At 36.5% G+C, this 20,309-nt stretch overlaps 2 protein-coding genes across 7 annotated transcripts in view; one reads left to right on the top strand and one right to left on the bottom strand.

Moving 5' to 3' along the window:
- Positions 1-15,943, top strand: part of LOC105833506 (protein sidekick) — a 44,678-nt gene extending 28,735 nt beyond the window's left edge. Inside the window, exons 3-34 of one of the 4 annotated variants that reach the window (XM_036294153.1) lie at positions 405-584; positions 666-879; positions 1,020-1,193; positions 1,336-1,544; positions 1,695-1,845; positions 1,969-2,096; positions 2,449-2,559; positions 3,359-3,478; positions 3,696-3,851; positions 3,975-4,101; positions 4,382-4,683; positions 4,951-5,136; positions 5,250-5,555; positions 5,642-5,968; positions 6,145-6,341; positions 6,473-6,682; positions 7,066-7,320; positions 7,457-7,685; positions 7,973-8,275; positions 8,491-8,671; positions 8,942-9,157; positions 9,240-9,436; positions 9,615-9,811; positions 9,952-10,191; positions 10,400-10,597; positions 10,714-10,855; positions 11,178-11,456; positions 11,802-11,822; positions 12,994-13,151; positions 13,329-13,491; positions 13,659-13,981; positions 14,060-15,943. In XM_036294153.1, the coding sequence (XP_036150046.1) occupies positions 405-584; positions 666-879; positions 1,020-1,193; positions 1,336-1,544; positions 1,695-1,845; positions 1,969-2,096; positions 2,449-2,559; positions 3,359-3,478; positions 3,696-3,851; positions 3,975-4,101; positions 4,382-4,683; positions 4,951-5,136; positions 5,250-5,555; positions 5,642-5,968; positions 6,145-6,341; positions 6,473-6,682; positions 7,066-7,320; positions 7,457-7,685; positions 7,973-8,275; positions 8,491-8,671; positions 8,942-9,157; positions 9,240-9,436; positions 9,615-9,811; positions 9,952-10,191; positions 10,400-10,597; positions 10,714-10,855; positions 11,178-11,456; positions 11,802-11,822; positions 12,994-13,151; positions 13,329-13,491; positions 13,659-13,981; positions 14,060-14,302 (6,443 nt within the window). In that variant the 3' untranslated portion in view covers positions 14,303-15,943. The remainder of the gene's footprint in view (positions 1-404; positions 585-665; positions 880-1,019; positions 1,194-1,335; positions 1,545-1,694; positions 1,846-1,968; positions 2,097-2,448; positions 2,560-3,358; positions 3,479-3,695; positions 3,852-3,974; positions 4,102-4,381; positions 4,684-4,950; positions 5,137-5,249; positions 5,556-5,641; positions 5,969-6,144; positions 6,342-6,472; positions 6,683-7,065; positions 7,321-7,456; positions 7,686-7,972; positions 8,276-8,490; positions 8,672-8,941; positions 9,158-9,239; positions 9,437-9,614; positions 9,812-9,951; positions 10,192-10,399; positions 10,598-10,713; positions 10,856-11,177; positions 11,457-11,801; positions 11,823-12,993; positions 13,152-13,328; positions 13,492-13,658; positions 13,982-14,059) is intronic. The other 3 variants (XM_036294155.1, XM_036294154.1, XM_036294156.1) reach the window with 3 other exon arrangements.
- Positions 15,944-16,282: 339 nt separating this feature from the next.
- On the bottom strand, positions 16,283-18,868 carry LOC105833486 (probable aminoacyl tRNA synthase complex-interacting multifunctional protein 2). Of its 3 annotated transcripts, none has more exons than XM_012675266.3 (4): positions 18,630-18,868; positions 17,270-17,419; positions 16,903-17,113; positions 16,283-16,742 (listed from the first exon to the last, which is right to left on the bottom strand). In XM_012675266.3, exons 1-4 carry the CDS (start codon positions 18,819-18,821, stop codon positions 16,375-16,377), a joined length of 921 nt encoding a protein of 306 aa, XP_012530720.1. In that variant the 5' UTR covers positions 18,822-18,868; the 3' UTR covers positions 16,283-16,374. The 3 variants fall into 3 exon arrangements, with proteins under 3 accessions (XP_012530720.1, XP_012530729.1, XP_012530737.1); XM_012675275.3 differs by having other exon boundaries at positions 18,648-18,868; XM_012675283.3 differs by lacking the exon at positions 18,630-18,868 and adding an exon at positions 18,094-18,231.
- Positions 18,869-20,309: the final 1,441 nt, after the last annotated feature.

Genomic DNA, 20,309 nt, shown 5'->3' with positions numbered 1-20,309 from the left:
GGATAAGGTTTGCCGCATGGCGTTTTATTGTCCTGCAAGAAATATCGGGTAACAGGCGGATGAGACGTTGGCCAGATGAAGCCGTACCAATGCTTCAACGCCATGTAATTCAATCATATGACCCTGTGCTAATGGTATTAGATAGCTGTCCCGAACGTCCGTGACTTTGTATTGAATCATTCACGAGTTTCTTTACGTTAAATTGCACGTTTATTCAAAATCGTTTGAATAATCGCATTTCAAAGGAAGTATAATACTCATTAATGAAACAGAGCTTGTTTCTTGATATTTTTTTACACAATTTTTAGATACTTTTCCTTCTTTAATTATTTTTTTAAATTAGCTCAAGCTACACAATTAACAAAAGCTGTTCAAGTATACACGAGCAACTTTCATCTTCGTAGGCAATCCTCAACCAAAGTACAAATGGTTCAAAGACGGGATGCCTCTCAGCAACGAGCTCACCTCGGGGCCTTACTTCCGTATTCACAGTACCCGGCGGGAGGACGCGGGAGTGTATCATTGCGTTGCGACGAATGACGTGGGATCCATATTCAGCGATCGTCTCGCCTTCGCCGTAGCCTGTAAGTACCTAGCCAAACACCGCACTAGTACGTTCGCATTGCGGATTATGGATTTAACGCTGCCAATTCGTTGCTTTGCAGATATGGGGACGTTCGATGATCTCACGGAGAAAGTGGTGACCGTCGAGTCGGGTAGCGCCGCGATTTTGGAACTACCCCCGATTGAAAGCCACCCAAGTCCTGACGTAACGTGGTTCTCCTCGGACGGGACTCTTCTTTACGGTATAAAGTACGCTACGACTCAAAACACATTGATCATACTAAACGCTTCGGAAAACGACGAAGGCACATACAGGTTCGTATAATTGATGCGCCAACAGCTCGTCACGGTTAATAATGTTTCGATTGCGCGACGTATAAAATCACACTTTTAAAATTTCGAAACAAACGAGATTTAAACTTATATCTCTCTGACGTTTCTTTGCGACGACACAGAGCAAAGGCTATTAACACTCAATTGGGCAGAGAGGAGATCAGTCCGTTTTTCAAACTGCAAGTCACCGGCGATCCATACGCGGAGGTAGCCCCTACCATAATCGTCAAGCCGCAGGACACGCAGATAATCAAGGATCAAGATGTCACGCGCATAAATTGCATCGCGAATGCCAGGTATTCGTGAATCTCTTTGTCCTATCATTTACTGCATATGATTTTTCTTCTTAATGTATGAACAATGTTTCTCTGAATATTTTCTCTCAATTCGAAAAGATTCGAAATTGAAGTTTTAGTATTCGATATTACATCGTTTCAGATCGCTTCACGAGCTAAGAACTTTATGGATGAAAGACGGCATTCCAATCGAAAACTCCAGGATATCCTATAGCTTTAACGATTCGTGGAACAGAACGCTTGCGTTGATCTCAGCCAACATAACTTACACAGGGATTTATTCCTGCCACGTGGACTTGCGAAGTGGCGGTTATCCAACTGTAAATGCGAGCGCTAAAATTGTTGTATATGGTAAACATTAACAATAATAAACATAATAAATACGTAACTTAAAATAATGATAATATAATCCTCTGTAACTACATTTCAAAAAATTAAAATACAATGAGTATTTTTTAACAGACTTGAACCTTTTTTAAAATTCTTGTTACTTTTTTTTAGAAAAACCGACATTTATAACAGAATTAAAAAGGGAAACTCTAAGTGATTACGGATCTATGGTAACATTACCGTGTGACGCTAATGGCGTGCCGCCTCCTAAAATTGCTTGGTTCCGTAATGCCGAACCTGTCGATCAATTACTGGAAACCAGGTACGTTTCGACAAATATTTGTCTTTGTAGAATTATTAGAATTTAAAGGAGCAAGGAGGGAAGGACGACAGAGGGAAATAGAAAAAATTCTTTTTATTATTTTTATTTTAATTATTGTTACAGATATTTGATGGAGGAAGACGGCTCGCTGACGATTAAGAAACTAACTATGGATGACTCGGGGATGTTTCAGTGTCTCGCTTCCAATGAAGCCGGCGAATCGTCCAGTTATACTTGGCTGAAAGCGAAAAGTGAGTAATTTTCTACAGTTTTTGTAATGTTCCACAAAATTCAAGAAATAGTATTACTTAGTCCGTACATAAAGTGTTCGCAAAACACGCAACTAAAATACCGATACAATCCTTTTTATTTTATATAAGTCAAGATTTTCATGAGCAAAATATTGGGGAAATAAATATAACGTTTACAAATGTAATTTAGTTTTGAATTTGAAGTGGGTTTAAAATATACAACATAAATATGTTATAAAATATTATTTGAAGGGAAATATTTCAAAGCTGATCGCGTTTTTCGCGGACACTTCGCGTAATAATGTCGCAAGCAGAGTTAATATAAATGACGTGTTTTTTGTGTGCGGCACAGAAGGATTAGGAAGCGGATTGAGAAACAGAGTTGCCCGATGGGCGGCTGGCTACAATGTAGTCAGAATTCGCCAGTCTGATCGCCGTTTTATGTTCTCTCAATATACAAACAGTAAGAATATATTGCAGCGAGATTTCCACACTTTTCTTTTTTATTATTATTTTCGGCACATGCTTGAAGATTGCGTATAAATTTCACTTCACGATTTTTGCTTCTAGTGACAAATTTTTGCATAATTCTGATAAGGCAAACAGCACCATATTAAATCGACGTTTTAGAAAATTATTTATTATTATTCCATGATAGAATTTTAGCAGAAGGCATTGGCCGATTATGCGATTTTTTTACGTAATTAGTGATCTTAATTATATATAGTTTAGTATTTTTCTATATCTCTCGTAGTGATGTATTGTAATAATAATAATGTACGATATTTTGAAAAAAAATGTTAAGTGGAACGATTTGTCATATTTTGACGTAATGAAATGATAATTCTAGCACGCGTTTGCGACATTGCAAGTAACACTGACATGCACGTCTTGTTTTTTTCCATATATAAGAAATATATTTCAAATAAGAGCTATTTTTCTGGATTCTACGGATGTCTCATGATAAGTGCCATTGACATTCAGCATTTAGCTAAACTTTTTTTCTGGCATTTATCTTGAAACGTGACTGTACTTAGTTATAAGTTTGCGTAGTTTTGCTATTAAATATGTGTTTGTGTTGTGCTTAAAAGAAAGCTTGTTTTTTGGCATCAGCATAAAGAGATAGAGAAGAGGTGAGAATTATAAATGGGTTTAATATATATATTGCAAACGACGATTGATCACCCTTCTTTCACTGCACGTTGTGAGAAAATGTAAGAAAATAGATCTGATGTTAATGAGGAAATTGCTGTAATTTACAGCATCTGGACCAATAATGGAGAACGGACCACAGAATTTGACAGTATTAGACGGCAAAGATGCGACTCTGAGTTGTTACGCGATCGCAGCTCCCAAACCAAATACCACCTGGTATTATAACGGTAATTAATAATAATTAAACCAATTATTATCTTCCATGTAATATTATATGTATACAAATATGTAACGTAAATTACATACATATATTATACAAATTTTAATTAGATTGCTAAAATTGTGTGTGATTTTTATAAAAATAAGACACAAGATTAATATATATCATTATAAAGTGTTATCTCGTGCGTTTATATGAGAAATGTTTACATTTGATTACAACAGATACGATACCTGTGGAAATCGCCGGAAGAGTACAAGTCTTGGATAACGGCGATCTTTTAATTGCGGCTGTGAAACCGTACGACGCGGGAAAATATACTTGCATCCGCGCGAACGAGGCTGGATCTGTCAACGGATCGGCATACTTAATTGTTATGGGTGATTATTGAGACAAATATTTATGAAAGACTCGAGTAAAACGATAAGAATCAGTTCTTTTGTTTAAGTTGTAGTTATGGGTGCATTGCGCAGTTTGTCGTATATTGTCTGCATCTGTTACAGTACGAACTCAAATTGTCCAACCACCTGTTGATACCTCCGTGCTTCTCGGGCGCACCGCCGAATTGCAGTGTAAAGTCTCGAATGATCCCACCGTCGTGTATGATATGGCATGGTTTCACAATGGACAGTACGTATAAGGAGAAATATAACACAAATGCCGTCAGTTTAAAGTTTTAAGATTAAAAATTTAATAAATATAATATTTTTTTAAACTTATAGTTACTTATAGTTAAAGTTTTTCTTCGAATTAATCTGATCGATTTAAGACTTATTTACGTATCTTTGAATTTGGTAATTTTATTAATGTAATTATTGATTAGATCATATTTCCAAAGAATAATTTGGATCAAGTGGAATTATTTCGGCACTTGAAGATTCTAAAGTAATGCGTTTTGTATTTGTTACAGAGTAATAAACACACAAGCAAGCCAAAGAGTGAAGATGCGATCAGACGGTACTCTTGAGATCGTTACCGTTCGAGCTTCTGATGTTGGCGAATATACATGCTCCGTAGTGTCACCAGGTGGTAACGAAACGCGATCCGCTCGTCTGAGCGTGATCGAATTGCCTTTCCCACCGATCAACGTCGTGGCCACACGAGTCGAAAGGATCTCGCCGCGCACAATCAACGTTACGTGGGTGCCCGGTTTCGACGGCAACAGTCCTACAAAAAAATTTATAGTCCAAAGACGAGAGGTGTCCGATCTGGGTAAGTATAAGAAAATAAGTGAAATAAAAATTTTTTATTATACTGTATAATATAATTAAAAATTATAATTTGTATTTTTTATACATATGATATTTTCTTGAATATACATAATGTTATATTATAAAATTGTACTACATAAAAATATTATTCTTATGTGCATCGAAACATTACAAATATTTTATTATCTATATAAATAAATATATTTTATATTTTTTAATAATGTATTTAATTTATTTGTAAGATATATTATGATGTGTTTGTAAATAGGACCTATACACGACCCGTACTTAAACTGGGTAACGGAACGCGATAATGTATCCGCAACCAGTCGATGGGTATTATTGAATAATTTGAAAGCCGCGGCGTCTTATCAATTTCGTGTTAGCGCCGAAAATAGCGTCGGTGAGGGTCCATCATCAGCACCCAGTAACATCGTCGTTTTGCCCCAAGAACGTAAGTGATGAAAAAAATTAGTCACTCTGTATTGCATTTTCGTCAAAATACGAGTGAACTTATGAACTGATTTGTGAATTGAGTTGTATTTTATGCTTTATTTTTACTTTTAGCACCCAGTGGTCCACCGATCGGCTTTGTCGGTTCAGCACGTTCATCATCAGAAATCATAACACAATGGCAACCTCCGTTAGAAGAATACCGAAATGGTCACATTTTGGGATATATACTGAGATACACGCTTTTCGGATACAATGATAGCCCGTGGACGATGCAAAATATCACCAACGAAGCACAAAGAAATTATCTCATTACAGATTTAATCACATGGAAAGATTATGAAGTACAAATAGCCGCTTATAACGAGAAGGGTGTGGGTGTATATTCAAAGGGCTTGCAAATAAAAACTAAGGAAGGAGGTAATTAATGTTAATTAACGTAGGAAATAAATTATATTTTTAAATGTTATAAATCAGTCAAAGATAACAAAAATAATTGTTTATAGTTCCGGAAGCACCTCCGACAAACATAAAAGCAAAGGCAGTTAATTCAACGGCGGTGAAAGTTTGGTGGAAGCCACCGAATCCTCAGAAAATCAATGGAATTAATCAGGGATACAAATTGCAAGCTTGGATCGGTGGTAATATTACAGAAGCGAATGAATACAAATCGATGACTGTGCCACCGAGTTTATTCGATCCGCTCGCCGAACAGAACGCTATTATGACAGGTTTAAGAAAGTATACTCTGTATAATATTACGGTGCTTTGCTTCACCGATCCAGGTGACGGTGAAAGGAGTTCACCCGTCGAAGTTCGCACTCGCGAAGATGGTACGTTTACTTAATAATAACTAGTTAAAAATTAATAATTATATTGCTATATTTTAAGATAATTCTAATTAATAAAAAATAATTTTTAGCGTATTTCCAATTTCTAGTTTAAATAATAAATAAATATAAAAAAGTTTTATAAACATTTATATCTATATATTTATGATTTGTTACAGTACCTGAGGAAGTGGAAAATCTACAATTTGAAGATATCAGCGATCGTGCGCTGACGGTTAAGTGGAGTTCCCCCAAAGAAACCAACGGAATATTGACACATTATCAACTGAAATACATGATTAAAGACATTCCGGAATCTTTGCGCGTCGAAAACTTCACAGCCGATGTGTTGTCGACCAAAGTAGAGCATCTTCAGGTAACCTTTCAAACAACACAAAATTCTAAGAAGACATATAAAGACATCTAAAAAATTAGAATAAATTGTAGAAAAGATTATTTAAAAGGAGAGATATAATTATTATATACTTCTGTTTTTTATTTTTTCAGGCACTGACTCACTACAAATTTGAAGTAACCGCTTGGACATCAGTTGGATCTGGCAAAGCAAAAATAGCGACCATACAATCAGGCGTTGAACCAGTGCTACCAGAACCGCCTACAAAGTTAGCATTATCCAACATAGATGCATTCTCTATTGTATTGCAGTTCACGCCAGGATTTGATGGAAATTCATCCATCACGAAGTGGACAGTGCAGGTTGGTCAATTAATAGTCAATATTTTTTTTTTAAGCCAAAGATTATTTATTATTGTTACATTTTTTTCATATATGATAAAACTTCTGCAAGTATATAATGAGAGAGTTTTATTAGAATACAATTTATTTTACATCGAATATTTATTAAACAAAAATAATACGATATATCGAGCCAAGACAAATCTTCTTAATACTATATAATTTATTCAATAAACATATACGCGACTAAAAATATTTATTATCCGTTTGCTCTTATATTTTGACATCTAAGTATTACGTTCTGGATAATCCTAAATTAATAAATTTTGTAAGATATATACGATATAACAAACAAAAAACAAAATAAAATGAAAGAAGCAACATGCGTATTGTCGATTTCTTAGGCACAAACGGCGCGAAACTCGACGTGGTATAATATCTACGAAGTATCTGATCCTGATGCTAGTACGATTACAGTCGACGGTTTGACTCCTTTCATGCAATACAAGCTCCGTTTGATTGCAAATAATGTTGTCGGTGCCTCGCAGCCTTCCGAACCGACCAAAGAATTTCAGACGATTCAGGCACCACCTTCTCATCCTCCAAAAAATGTCACGGTCCGCGCGATGAGTGCGACCGAATTACGTGTTAGATGGATTGTAAGTACCATTATCGAATTATGTAAAAGAATTATGAAAAATTTCTCTTAATTATTGCTACTAAGAATACCGATTAAAGAGATCAAATTACAAATTATAGAGTTTATATGTAAGTTATGTTATTTTGTGTATGTAGCCATTACAGCAAATAGAATGGTATGGAAATCCACGAGGATATAATGTCACTTATACAGAAGTGCGATCGAACATTTCGAAGAGCAGTATTATCGAAGATCATACCGCAAACTCATATGTTTTGGAAAACATGGAGGAATACGCCGATTACGAGATAGTGATGCAAGCGTTCAACGATGTTGGCTCTTCAGCGACGAGTCCAAAGGCCATTGAACGAACTCGTGAATCAGGTAAGCCTTTCATACATAATAATATTGAATATAATTTCATAAAAAGAAAAAAATTTTTAATGCAGTTTTTCAGATGCAATTATTTAAGAAGCACGTTAGAACTAAAAGTCTAAGATACTTAAACTAAAAGTAAAATAATTTTTTTTCTTAATATATATCTTTGTTTCTAATTGATTTAATATTAAAATAATTATTTTATATTGTTAAAACTCAGATATTTGCAAAGATAGCATAAAGTCATTTTAAACATTTTGTACACTTTTTAAGATATGTAACGTATCTTTCAGTTCCTTCTCTGGGACCTATTAACGTAGAAGCAAACGCAACGTCTTCTACAACTATCTTAGTGCGATGGGGCGACGTACCCGTGGAACATCAAAATGGGCAAATCGAGGGTTTTAAAGTGTATTACGGCGCTAATTCTAGATCGACTTTCCAATACAAAAATATTCCCAGTAACACCACTTTCACAACCACCTTGACGGAGCTTCGCAAGTTTGTCCAATATCACGTACAGGTTTTAGCTTACACGAGACTCGGCGATGGAGCGCTGAGTACCCCACCTGTGAGAGTCCAGACCTTTGACGATAGTAAGTGGATTGATTGCAATTTAATCTCTTGCTAATAACAATTGATATAATGTCAAATAAATTATATTCTAATGATACAATTATTATAATATAATAAGTTATTTTACACATATACAAATGAGATGCAACATATAGTAAAACATATAGTAAAACTAAAAAATTTATATATTTATTATTATGATATCACATAATATTGTATAATATTTTGTTCATAGCTCCTGGTCCACCGTCTAATGTATCTTTCCCCGACGTGAGTTTAACTACAGCCCGCATTATCTGGGACACGCCAGAGGATCCTAATGGAGAGATACTCGCATATAAAGTGATGTTTCATTTAAACAACAGCCAAGATCGACAATTTTCAAAAGAATTTCCTGCATCAGACAGAACGTTTAGGTACAAAGACTTTCTATTTATCTCTACTTATTGAAACTTTATCGATACGTTACATTTACATAAAAATTTATAGATTTAAAATAAAAAAAAATCTTTTAAAATATAATACAGTTCTAAAATATAAAACTGAAAATTTGTTCTAACATATCCAATTTACGATTTAAATACAGAATTTCCGCATTTTAAATTGAAGTATTATTTTGAGTCAGATATATCTAACAAAAAAATAAATAAACTCTTGAATTAAATATCGATAATTGTCGCTTGCAGAGCTACTGGACTCGAGCCTGAACAGTATTACATGTTCTCTGTGACGGCACAGACAAGATTGGGTTGGGGTAAGACGGCTTACGCGCTAGTATTTACTACGAACAACAGAGAACGTCCTCAAGCGCCATCGGTACCGCAAGTGAGCAAGTCGCAGATTCAAAGTCGTCAGATAACGTTTAGTTGGACTCCAGGCAGAGACGGTTTTGCACCGTTAAGGTACAAATATATTTCTTTTTTTGCATATAAATCGATTTTTATCTGTTAAACTGCATATCAATTCCATCTTTTGCTCCGATAGATATTACACGGTGCAACAATCGGAAAATTCCGGACCATTCCAAATTATTCCCGAGAGAGTGGAGCCCACACTGACGTCTTATACAGCTAACAATTTGAAGCCTTACACAAACTATCAATTTCGCATTCAGGCTACCAATGACATAGGTCCTTCAGAATGGAGCAATGAGTCAGCTCAAGTACAAACTTTGCCTGCAGGTGTGTATCAAAAATAAAACATCTCGAGACGTCTAATGAAACATTAAAAAGAAAAGGTTTATTTAAAAAATCAAGATTACAAGCAAAAATCGAAATTTTTCTCAATAATTGTAAAATCTATTTTTTTCATTTTTGAATAAATTTTTCAACATTAACAAAAATATTATATCTTTTACAGCACCATCAAAAGGTGTTATCGGTTTGAAAGCTGTACCAATAACAACATCCAGTGTCGAGGTTCATTGGAGCATGATCGACGAGGTATATTGGAGCGGTGATCATGAAACTGGTGGTTATCGTGTCGTTTATCAACCAGTGTCGGATTTTCCAACGCCTCTTCAGACAACGCCGAAAGAGGAGATTCGGGGGATTAAGGTGCGCGTAATACATTTTTGAAATATAGATATATCTATTTTCATAATATTTAAATTTATAATGTAATGTCGAGATTAATTCTATGTAACATTTTATCTAATTAAAATAAACTAACGAAATTCGTTCTCGTTTTGTTGTAGGAAACTAAAATGGTTTTAAGCGACTTGACGGAAGACCGATATTATGAGATTGTAGTACTGCCATTTAATTCGGAAGGCGAGGGCCCGCCAAGTCCACCGGTTACTGTGTACGTGGGCGAGGCAGTTCCTACGGGAGAGCCTCAATATCTAAAAGCTGAATCCATCTCTTCCACCGAAGTTCAATTGCGTTGGAAACCTCCCCAAGCCAATATGCAAAATGGCGATTTATTAGGATATAAGGTAATAATTATTTTAGTTATATCAGCAATAGATTAATTGTTTACATTAACTTTGTTTTATAAAATCAATTAGAGATTATAATCACGGCAAATTAAAAAATATTTACGTTACTTATTAAATGATAGATTGTTGCAAATTGTTGCATCGATATAGTCTGTATTGATTCTGTGTGCGTTTATTATAATAGATATTTTTGTTTTTATTACAGATATTTTACTTAGTAACCAACTCTCCTCAGGCTTTAGAGAAAAAACAGGAAGAAGAGATAGAAGTCGTTCCGGCGTCTTGTTTGGCGCACAACTTAGTCTTTCTTGACAAGTATACGGAATATCGCATACAAGTTTTAGCGTTTAATCCAGCCGGAGATGGTCCGCGATCTCGGCCAATTACTGTGAGAACGAAACAGGTAATGTTTCTGTAGACTTTATGTTGTAAATATTCCACGAATAATATTTTCAACGAATATTTACAAACGATATTTAAACTATTATACAACGAGCCTTATTCTGTAATTAATCGCAGGACATACCAGGACCACCGTATAATTTAGAATTTAATGAAATTACTATGACCAGTCTGCGTGTCTCTTGGAAACCACCAAAGTTGCGCAATGGCGAGATAGTCGGTTACATCGTTACATATGAAACGGCAGAACAGAACGACCGTAAGATAAATTAATATACATCTCGCGATAGAAAGTAAAAATATTACGTTTTTATAAACGTAAAAAGTTTATTTTATGTTTTTGACTTATCTTTTTATGTATTATTATCAGCTTTTTAATCGTCATTCTTTACTGCATTCTGTACTTCAAAATTAACACATACTTAAATGTTTTTATATATATATCTTATTCTTTATAAATGGATATACTAATTTTATTCTAAGAAAAACTCATGTTAAAACTACTTTGCAATTACGTTACGATATATTTCTATTTTACTTTTATTAACTTGCCAAGTGAACTAACTCGTTGTCCTCTCTAGGTTTCAGTAAACAAGTTAAGCAAAAAGTAACGGAGACAAGTCTCCTGATTCAACCACTGGAAGAAGAAGTGACATACACTTTCATGGTTCGCGCGCAGACGATTGACTTCGGACCGCCGATATCCGGCAATGTTACAACCGGTCCGCAAGAAGGTTCACCGATGGCGCCCAGCAATCTCGGTGTAACCAAAACAGTTTCCAGTGTGGAACTAGACTGGACCAACGGGGCTTCTGGCAAAGGTCCTATACTCGGTTATTACATTGAGACTCGTCGTAAAGGTAAATACACAATCTTTGTACACGATTATTACATATTTATACAGCAGGAAAACCTGTTAAGGCACCTATTATAAATTTTTCATCATTTTTCACCATTATTTATTGAAGTTGCAACAGGCAGAAAATTTAAAACTGTAGTACAACCAATTTCTTTTATCATAGTGTACGAAGTAAATTCGATAATTGTGTTGTGAACATTTATTGACGTTGCAATTTCGAAACAAAATATGACTGTAGAGTAATTTATAAAATAAATTTCGCGTAATTTGTTTTATCATTTCACATTTGCGATCAACGACCATCGGTTCTGCTAACACTAATACCGTTTTTTTTATAACTGTATAGCAATGGAAGAATGGCAGCATTGTAAGTGTCAACGCACGTAACTACGCTGAGCGTCAGTCATTGCATTAGATGGTTTTGATAGTGAAATCCCCTGTTAGCGTAACAATATCGCTTTTAACAGTCCGTTGTACATTATACGTGTACCACGTACAATGTGGTCGTTTGGTATTTCTAATAATTTGCATGATAACGTCATAGCATGACATTGCCAGAAATCCATTTTATTCAAACAGGATTACACTCAAGATACATTAACTTCGTGTAGCGCTGTAATATACCGTGTACATTGTCTTACAAAGAAACGATTCAGTGATTAGTCGTCATATTAGCGTGATGATTTGTTGTATTGTCCGTTGGTACCACCAACAATTTTTTGTTGTTTAGCCCCTTCCTTCGCAATTAATCTCGTTTTTCAACACTTTGCGTGCAGGTGATGTATGCAAACATGGTATTTTCCATGTGCCATATAATAGCAATATAAAAATGATTAATATAATCCCAAAAATAAATCGATTTGTTACTCTTGAAATAATTCATGCGGAAAATGACCGGCACTCAAAGTGTTAAATTAGTCATCAGAATAATACGATTTCCTATATCCATCTGTATACATAATATCTCATTTTTATCGCATTATTTTTTAACAACACATTCTTCGGATAATTTAAAATCAACTTTTTTAAACAAAAAATTAGGGTTAATGTATTGTTAAATTAACGATTAAAAGTGAAAGATTCCTGACGAATAGTTTTCGAAAAAAATGAATAATTTAATTACATCTTTCAGTTCGTAATAAAAAAAATAAATTTTTTTATTGTGATAATATAATAGATATTTGTGCAACTAGTGCGGTGAGTCGACTAATTGTTCGTAAGTGCGGAATATGGACGCACGAGCTGAAGGCGAATTTTCGATGCACAAGTAGCGACAAATCTGTATTCTGATACAGAATTTGAGTTATGATTAATTATAGTTATAAAATAATATTGAAATGATAGTTAAGGAATCGACTTCAAATTAGTTGAAGAATCTGTTATTGGAAAATAAGTGTCATATAAATGGGATATCCTGTATAAAAAGATTTGGTTATATATCGTGATACATATACGTATATATAAAACATAACGTGTTTTTCCTTCAAAAAATGACACTAATTCAAAGATTATAATATGGTTTATATATATAATTGTAGACGATTCACGCTGGCAGACAATAATTCGTACCAGCAACGGACCCCTGACAGAATATTCTGTGTCTTATCAAAACTTACTGCCGTCCACTTCGTATTTGTTCAGAGTGATATCATACAATCGTTATGGAATTAGTTATCCAGCGTATTCCACTGAAACGGTAAGTTTATTTTTCTGTTTGAAGAGAAGTAATTGTTTATTTGGACATTTAATTTCCTTATTGGGATATTTGTTAATTTATAATATTAATTTTTATATATTTATTTTATTTGAAAACATAATTTATAGAGAGCGCTAGGATATTTTACTAATAAAGAGTATCATATCATTTTATTAGATTTTAACGCCGTCGAAGCTATACCTGGAATACGCATACCTACAACACAGGCCATTTTATAGGCAGACTTGGTTCATGGTCACTTTAGCTGCTATATCAATTATAATTATTATTATGGTTATAGCAATATTATGCGTGAAGAGTAAAAGCTACAAATACAAACGTAAGTTGAGTTTAATGTACATATATGTATATATAAATTGATTCTCAATTATGAAAAATTGTGTTGGTAGACCATTTATCTATAATATACAATTTGATACATATAATTTGATATAATTTATGTATTAATATAATATCACTTATATAATTATATAAATGATATTACAGAAGAGGCACAAAAGACTTTAGAAGAGTCGATGGCGATGGATGCGGATGATAGGCAGGAATCGGATCTGGAATTGTACAGATCGCGTCAAGGTGCAGGCGGTACCGTTAATCTGGCAAGCGGCACTCTGGGTAAGAGGAATACATTAGCCCGGAAAGCGATGCATCCTCCACCACCCACAATGCTGGGCAAATCGCCTCCCAGGCCTTCTCCAGCATCAGTCGCCTACCATAGTGACGAAGAGAGCCTCAAGGGATACGACGAAAATCCCGACGACAGCAGCGTCACGGAGAAGCCCTCCGAAATTAGTTCCACTGATTCTCAGGTAGAATTCTTCGTAAAGCATAAGATAGTGCACATCTTTGATAAATAAAATCTCACGCAATCTCATTTTATGTCACAGGGTTCTGAGAGCGAGAACGAGAGCGTGCAATCCGATCCACATTCCTTTGTGAATCACTACGCGAACGTGAACGACTCGTTAAGGCAGTCATGGAAACGGCAGAAACCCGTCCGGAACTACTCGTCGTATACGGACTCTGAACCGGAAGGCAGCGCAGTAGTCAGTCTAAACGGCGGTCAGATCATCATGAACAACATGGCCAGATCGAGAGCGCCGCTGCCAGGTTTCTCGTCATTCGTATAATTAAACGAATTATCAATCTCTCTTCGAGATACAGAGAAACCTTTTTTATTTGTATATTAATATCAAAATTATCGCAGCTGCTTCGCTTTGAGTGAAGTTTTTTTATACATATATAGAGCGAAAGACTTACGTCGAGAACACGTCTTTCGTGCGTGCCGACGGTATAGACTTATAACAAACTAGGAAGCTTGAGGCATCTTTGTATTGTGATATATTGATATATATATATATTATTTATAATTTTCGATTAGACAGTGCATTTAATAGACTTTTGTACTTTCTCAGATTAGTTTAAGAATCAAACAGCTAGCATACGGATCTCGTACGAACGTTTTGCAAATTTCGTGCCTGTGGAACAGAGGAGTGTAAGTCTAAATATCATTCCGTTTCTTGCAGCAGATATTTTGGTCTTGTCCTCGTTCTACCATTCAGGTACGCGATTATAGGTACACGATTATATAGATTAATTCACTTTAATTCAATTTTTACATTTTTTGATGTAAAAATTGGCACTTATCATCGGATACGATTTGCGGACGATAGTCGCCTTATTGTGCGTGTTCGTAATATTGAAGTTTTCAAAAAAAGTAAAATATCAGATTTAACGTTGCAATCGTTGGCCTATCATATCATTTTATCAATTCATTGAAGATTATAATGAAGATATAATGTGAGTTATGGGACACTGTGTAAACTGCTTTTACGATGACGTACTCGCATTACGTCAGACCCGTGTAAATATGTTATATACTTTCCATAAGAATGTAGATTTTGTATAATTCTGCTATATACATTCAATTATATCTATTGCATTCGCGTTTTGTGATATACAGTAAAAGCTCCATATTTTTGAGACTTATATTTTACTAAACTGTCATAAATTTTACAAATGTGAAATAATTTACATATATAAACATATTTTTCACACACACCCGTATGTATGTATTTTTTAATTTGTTTTAATTTTAAAATAAGAATTACTTTTCAGAACTGTTAAAAAATGTTATTCTCTTTATTTTCATTGTTATAAGCAGATTAAGTTTAAGCCTGCAAATAACAAATACGCGCAAATATATATGGAGCTTCTATTGTACGTAGATATATCATAGCTACTGAGATACAGTATTCATATCTTCTTAAACATTCTAGTTTTATTAATGGATGTTCAAAGTCGAAAAGAAATCGTAGTTACGGCGATTGCATATATCAAATTTATCGTAACTATGCGGATAACGAACTTGATTAAAAATCGAGGAAAGACAGGATAAAAAGAAGCCTAATCTAGTTGTTAATTATAAAGTAAGACTATTACCGATTTGTATTTCATAAGATTATCCATTTTACGCTCGCGCGCTATAAGTATTTAGATATAATTTTATTACTTAAAAAAACAAGGTTCTACGTCGCGCGATGCAGCGATCCTCTTTTAGAGAAATGTTTCCACGGAAACCACCTCGACGTTTCCGCGACACTGCCAGTGAACGTTTAGTGCAAATTTTAATTTTATTTATACTATATACTTCCATGCGTGTATTAATAACGACGTAAAAATATAAAGATCAGCGCGTAATATTAATCGCATAGGACACTGAGAAGAAACTCTGTTAATCTTTTAATAAAAATTTATGCCATTTTGGAAAAGTTTTTGTATTAGCAAGCCGATCTATTAATCTACTTAAAACCTATGTATTTATACATGACTAATGGCGAATTCGGTTGGATGCACCAGTGCGCACTGAGTGCACCCTTGTTAAGTGCAATTTAGTTTTTCCCATTCTGAATACAAACTAACAGAATATAAAACACTAAATGAGGGCGCACTGGTGCATCCAACCAAATTCGCCATAAGTTACTTTTATAATTTTTATACACCTAGTTCTTCACTTATCAATTCATTATTTTTTTTATCGATTATACACTGCCAGCAAAAAAATTCCTATATCAGATGAACATACGTAAGGTATAAAATTAATAATACTCTTTTTTATGCATGAGAAAAACAGTGTATTTATATACATTTAACAACATATCAAATATTTTATAAAAGAGAAATAACTTCTTGTCAACAAGCCTTACTTATGAATAAAAGATTCGTCTATAAAAGTCTTTTCGCATAATGCGTACCATTCATGAAAAATTGGTGGCAATCTTGTTTTAGGAAACTGTTTAATTAGAGACCACACTGCAATGTCTACAATGTTGAATCCACCTTTGCATGACCATTTCTCAAATTTATCAGCTAGTACAAGCAACCCCTTTTCTATGCACTGCTCATGATGTAACAAATTAACATAGTCAAGTGCAAAGTCCAGTGTGTGTGGTTGTAGGCACGTACTCTCGTAATTATGTGATTCTAGCAATCTACTTAAATATCTAAGAAAATTGACTTCACCTTTTATGGGGTAAGAAAGCGTGTCCACAATCATTTCCATATCCGAAACTGAAAAAAAAAATCAATTTAAACGTGGAGTAAAGAGCTCGAGATTGTAAGAAATCTAATTTTTCCAAAATTTGAATATATAAATTATAGAAGATAGAATAAATTATTTTAAGGACGTCTTTATTTTTAAAACTAATGAAAATCAATGTTCGTTTCTTACCTTCCTTCCATATCAATGATAATTCTATAACATTTGTGGCCGATATAAAAACTTCAGGAAAAATAAGAGGCGCTTCATCAGTCTTAGTATTAGAATGAATGTATGATATCACTCTGATGTTGGTGTCCTTCCAAAGCTTCTGCAAAGCGAGTATGCAATATGGCGGTTTTTTTGGATTTACATTCAACACCAGTCTGATAATGCCTGGTTTCTGTAAATACACAACAATTATTTACTAATCTCTGATACAATTCTTTTAAATAAATAAAAATGCAGTTTTATTATAAATGACATAGTAATTAATGCATTAACTACAATTATTAATTAAATATAAAACAAGGAATTACAGAATGCATTAATTGCTAACCAGAACTTTTACAAAATCTTTTGTAGCCTCTGCCTTATTAGACTGTTTCAGGAAATGGCATAATGTAGAGACTTGCTTTTTCAGTTCTGCTAATTGGCTAAGAATTTTCTCTTGCCTAGCTTCCAATGCTCCGTATTCTGGCAAAGGTGTCTATAGAAAAAGAAAACATTAATTGTTACATGCTTTGCTATATTATACTACATTTTGCTATACACATAGTTTTTATTTTGTTTTACATAGGGACATTTATCCAACAATATTTTAATCAAACATTCATAATACATATAAATAAAATTTATATATAAAAAATTTACATCGCATCAATAAATTTAAGAAGTGCGTTATAATATACAGACCTAAAGTATAGCAAATATAACTAGATTTATGTGTGATATTCACCATAAAACCTACATTTAACAGTAATAATTAAAAATCTACTGTAAAATTTTTTTAATATTATGAAAAATATAAAGAAGAAAAGTTTAAACGCTTATGCTGAATACGTAAGACACGTTCTAAGGCTGCATTCTATTTCACATATGATCCATATAGTACATCATTCATCCTAGTTTAACATTAGACAAACAACAAGGATGAATGATATATCATGCATGGAATAGAACACAGTCTAAGCTTGTAATATACACAAATATTATTAAACAACAAGAAATAAGGAGAACAAAATCCTTCGGGGAGCTCATCTGATGCAATATTACAAATAGTTACATGCAAGTTGCCCTATACTAAATTATCATGCAGTAAAAATTTTTGTTAAATACGATCACATGACATAAAATCCAGCGAGCCATATATCGAATACTAACTGCTCGGGCGAGCGAAAACCTGAAGGGTCGACATATCATTAAATGACATCAGATTAACTCTCGTTTCTAACGGTGTAACGCTTTCAAAACTTTCGCCCGACTTTCGGAGGTTTTTTGACAGTCGCGATCGCATCACAATTATCAGCTCGAAATACTCGCCCGTACTCATCTCGTGCGCTCACATCGTTGATTTCAATCGACGTGCCTTCTTTCCGCCCTCTTGGGCCAATTTTCACGAGTTGTTCACAAAAAGATCCCAGGATGGGAGGGACGCATCGATCAAGTCCCTCGAAACGGAGAAAGGGAGAGAGAGCAAGAGAGTGAGAGAGAGAACCGCAGCACGTCGCTCCACGGTCGATCCGCGGATCAGTGTGCCTGCGGAAATTTTCGGGACGTGTTCGTCATGTCGCACTTTCGTTCGGACAATCGGACAATTGTGGGCCGCGGTCATCGGCCGCAGCGGCCACGCGCGGCGAGTACGGGCGGTACATACGTCGGTCGCGAGTCGCCCGGTCAAGCGGAAACGAAACGGAAACCTGCAGAAGGCTGATAACCTGCGTGACAACAGCATTGTCGGGCATGTTGGCCGTCTCGGCGGCGGGGTCAGCGGCGTCGTGGCGACGGCGCCGGTCGTCACGCCTGTCCTCGTGAATGCTTCGCATCTCGTACATGGACGTCGAGGGCGAGCACTTAGCGGGTAGAGTAACCACCGGTCGCATCGAATACATCTTCGTCGAGGTCGCCGCCGCCGTTATCGTTATCGTCGTCAGCGCGTATCCGTTTTTCGTCAACGAGAGCAATTCCGCGCACGTGAGGTCGAGATACTTGTGTTTTCTTACACGCGCCGCTCGCTCGCGCCCTCTCGCGTCTCATTCGAATGTCGTAATCGCGCCGTGCATTGCCAGATGGCGCGCGATTGACTCTTCGATGGTAACCTCCGTCTTGTCATTCGTCAGCGCGCTCTCTTCGCTTTTCTCATTTTTCTTGAATTTGATTTTCTTGTTATTGACGAGATTCTAGCGAAATTATCATTTTTCTGATTTGTTTATTTCGATCCATCGAATCGAGACACCCCCGCGAGGAGATTCGAGCCTTGTAGGTAGATGGCGCGACAAGGATGCCTCAGAAACCACGCGTTCCGCGTGAGTGATCGCACGAGGAAGTTAAAAGGAAGAGAAACAGAAATTATGCGATTTTGTGTTGTCAAAATTGAGATTCCTGAGATCGGGGAAACGCGACTTCGCAACCGCGGGCGAGAGACTGTTATCGATCGAGAAACGTGCAAAATGGCGGCGTCGCGTCGTCGGTAGTGTCCTCTGGCAACGAGCTCTCGCGAGCCGCGCATCCGACATCCGGACTCGTGTGCCTCCGAGGTTTTTACGGTCGCGACGCTCGCGGGAAGAGACGGGCCGCTATCGACGCCGGTCCTGTCCGTCATCGACGACTTTTCACATTCAATTCGGATGCGCATCTCGCATAGCTCCATCGCCGCACCGTCTCGCACCGCTGGATTGCGGTTAGAATTTGCGTTTTTTCGAACACGCGTGTCGCCACCTATCGCGTACGTCGATTTGACAGGGATCAGCGACGGGAAGATACGGTGAAGGTGATTGGCGCGCGCGAGCGTCTCGGCTGAATCGAGCGAATTCACGCAGACAGGCGTCACGCGATCCACGACCGCGTCAACCGCATCAACCAGGACGTCCTCCGAGGAGCTCAAAGCCCTCCCGGTCGCGTGGAACGTGCCTCCACGACCGCTCGAGCCTCCTTTTCATCCAAGCTGGCCCTCAAACGACCGACATGGCGGTGCGCCGATGAGCCAATCGCCGCTCCGCTTTCTCGCGCTGCTCCGCCATTCAACGACGACAACGACAACCCTCCATCGCCGCCAACTACCACCGCGCAGCTAGAGACCCCCTTCTGGCGTAATTCGCGTCGCCGATTTCGCTATCTCGAATTTGGCGAGTGTGGTTTTTTCCGTGGTACGCACGAACGGCGCGGTGAACGAGGAACGGCAGGCGGGTGTGACGACGGCGGTGACGCGTGAACGCCGCGGTAGCATCGCGTCGCGGCGATTGTGTTTGGTCACGTGACCGCGCGAAACCGACCGTGGGCCGTGAGAAATGGCGCAAAGATCAGAGTGCATCGGACATCATGGACGGATCCAGCTCGTTGCCGCGGCGATGTCACTTGTGTTTGTTTACAAGCGTGCGAGC

This window comes from Monomorium pharaonis, chromosome 11 (genome assembly GCF_013373865.1).
Source record: "Monomorium pharaonis isolate MP-MQ-018 chromosome 11, ASM1337386v2, whole genome shotgun sequence".
Classification (NCBI taxonomy): Eukaryota; Metazoa; Arthropoda; class Insecta; order Hymenoptera; family Formicidae; genus Monomorium; species Monomorium pharaonis.
This window is presented reverse-complemented; position numbering and strand designations above follow the sequence as displayed.

Bases quoted from the DNA above. Each gene is read 5' to 3' on its own strand.
- LOC105833486 (XM_012675266.3), bottom strand. From the start codon at position 18,821: ATGTATTCGATGCGACCGGTGGTTACTCTACCCGCTAAGTGCTCGCCC. The intron at 17,114-17,269 runs GTTAGCAATTAA...GTGTATTTACAG, and splicing joins AAGATTTTGTAAAAGTTCTG to AAACCAGGCATTATCAGACT. The intron at 16,743-16,902 runs GTAAGAAACGAA...TTTTTTTTTCAG, and splicing joins ATCATTGATATGGAAGGAAG to TTTCGGATATGGAAATGATT.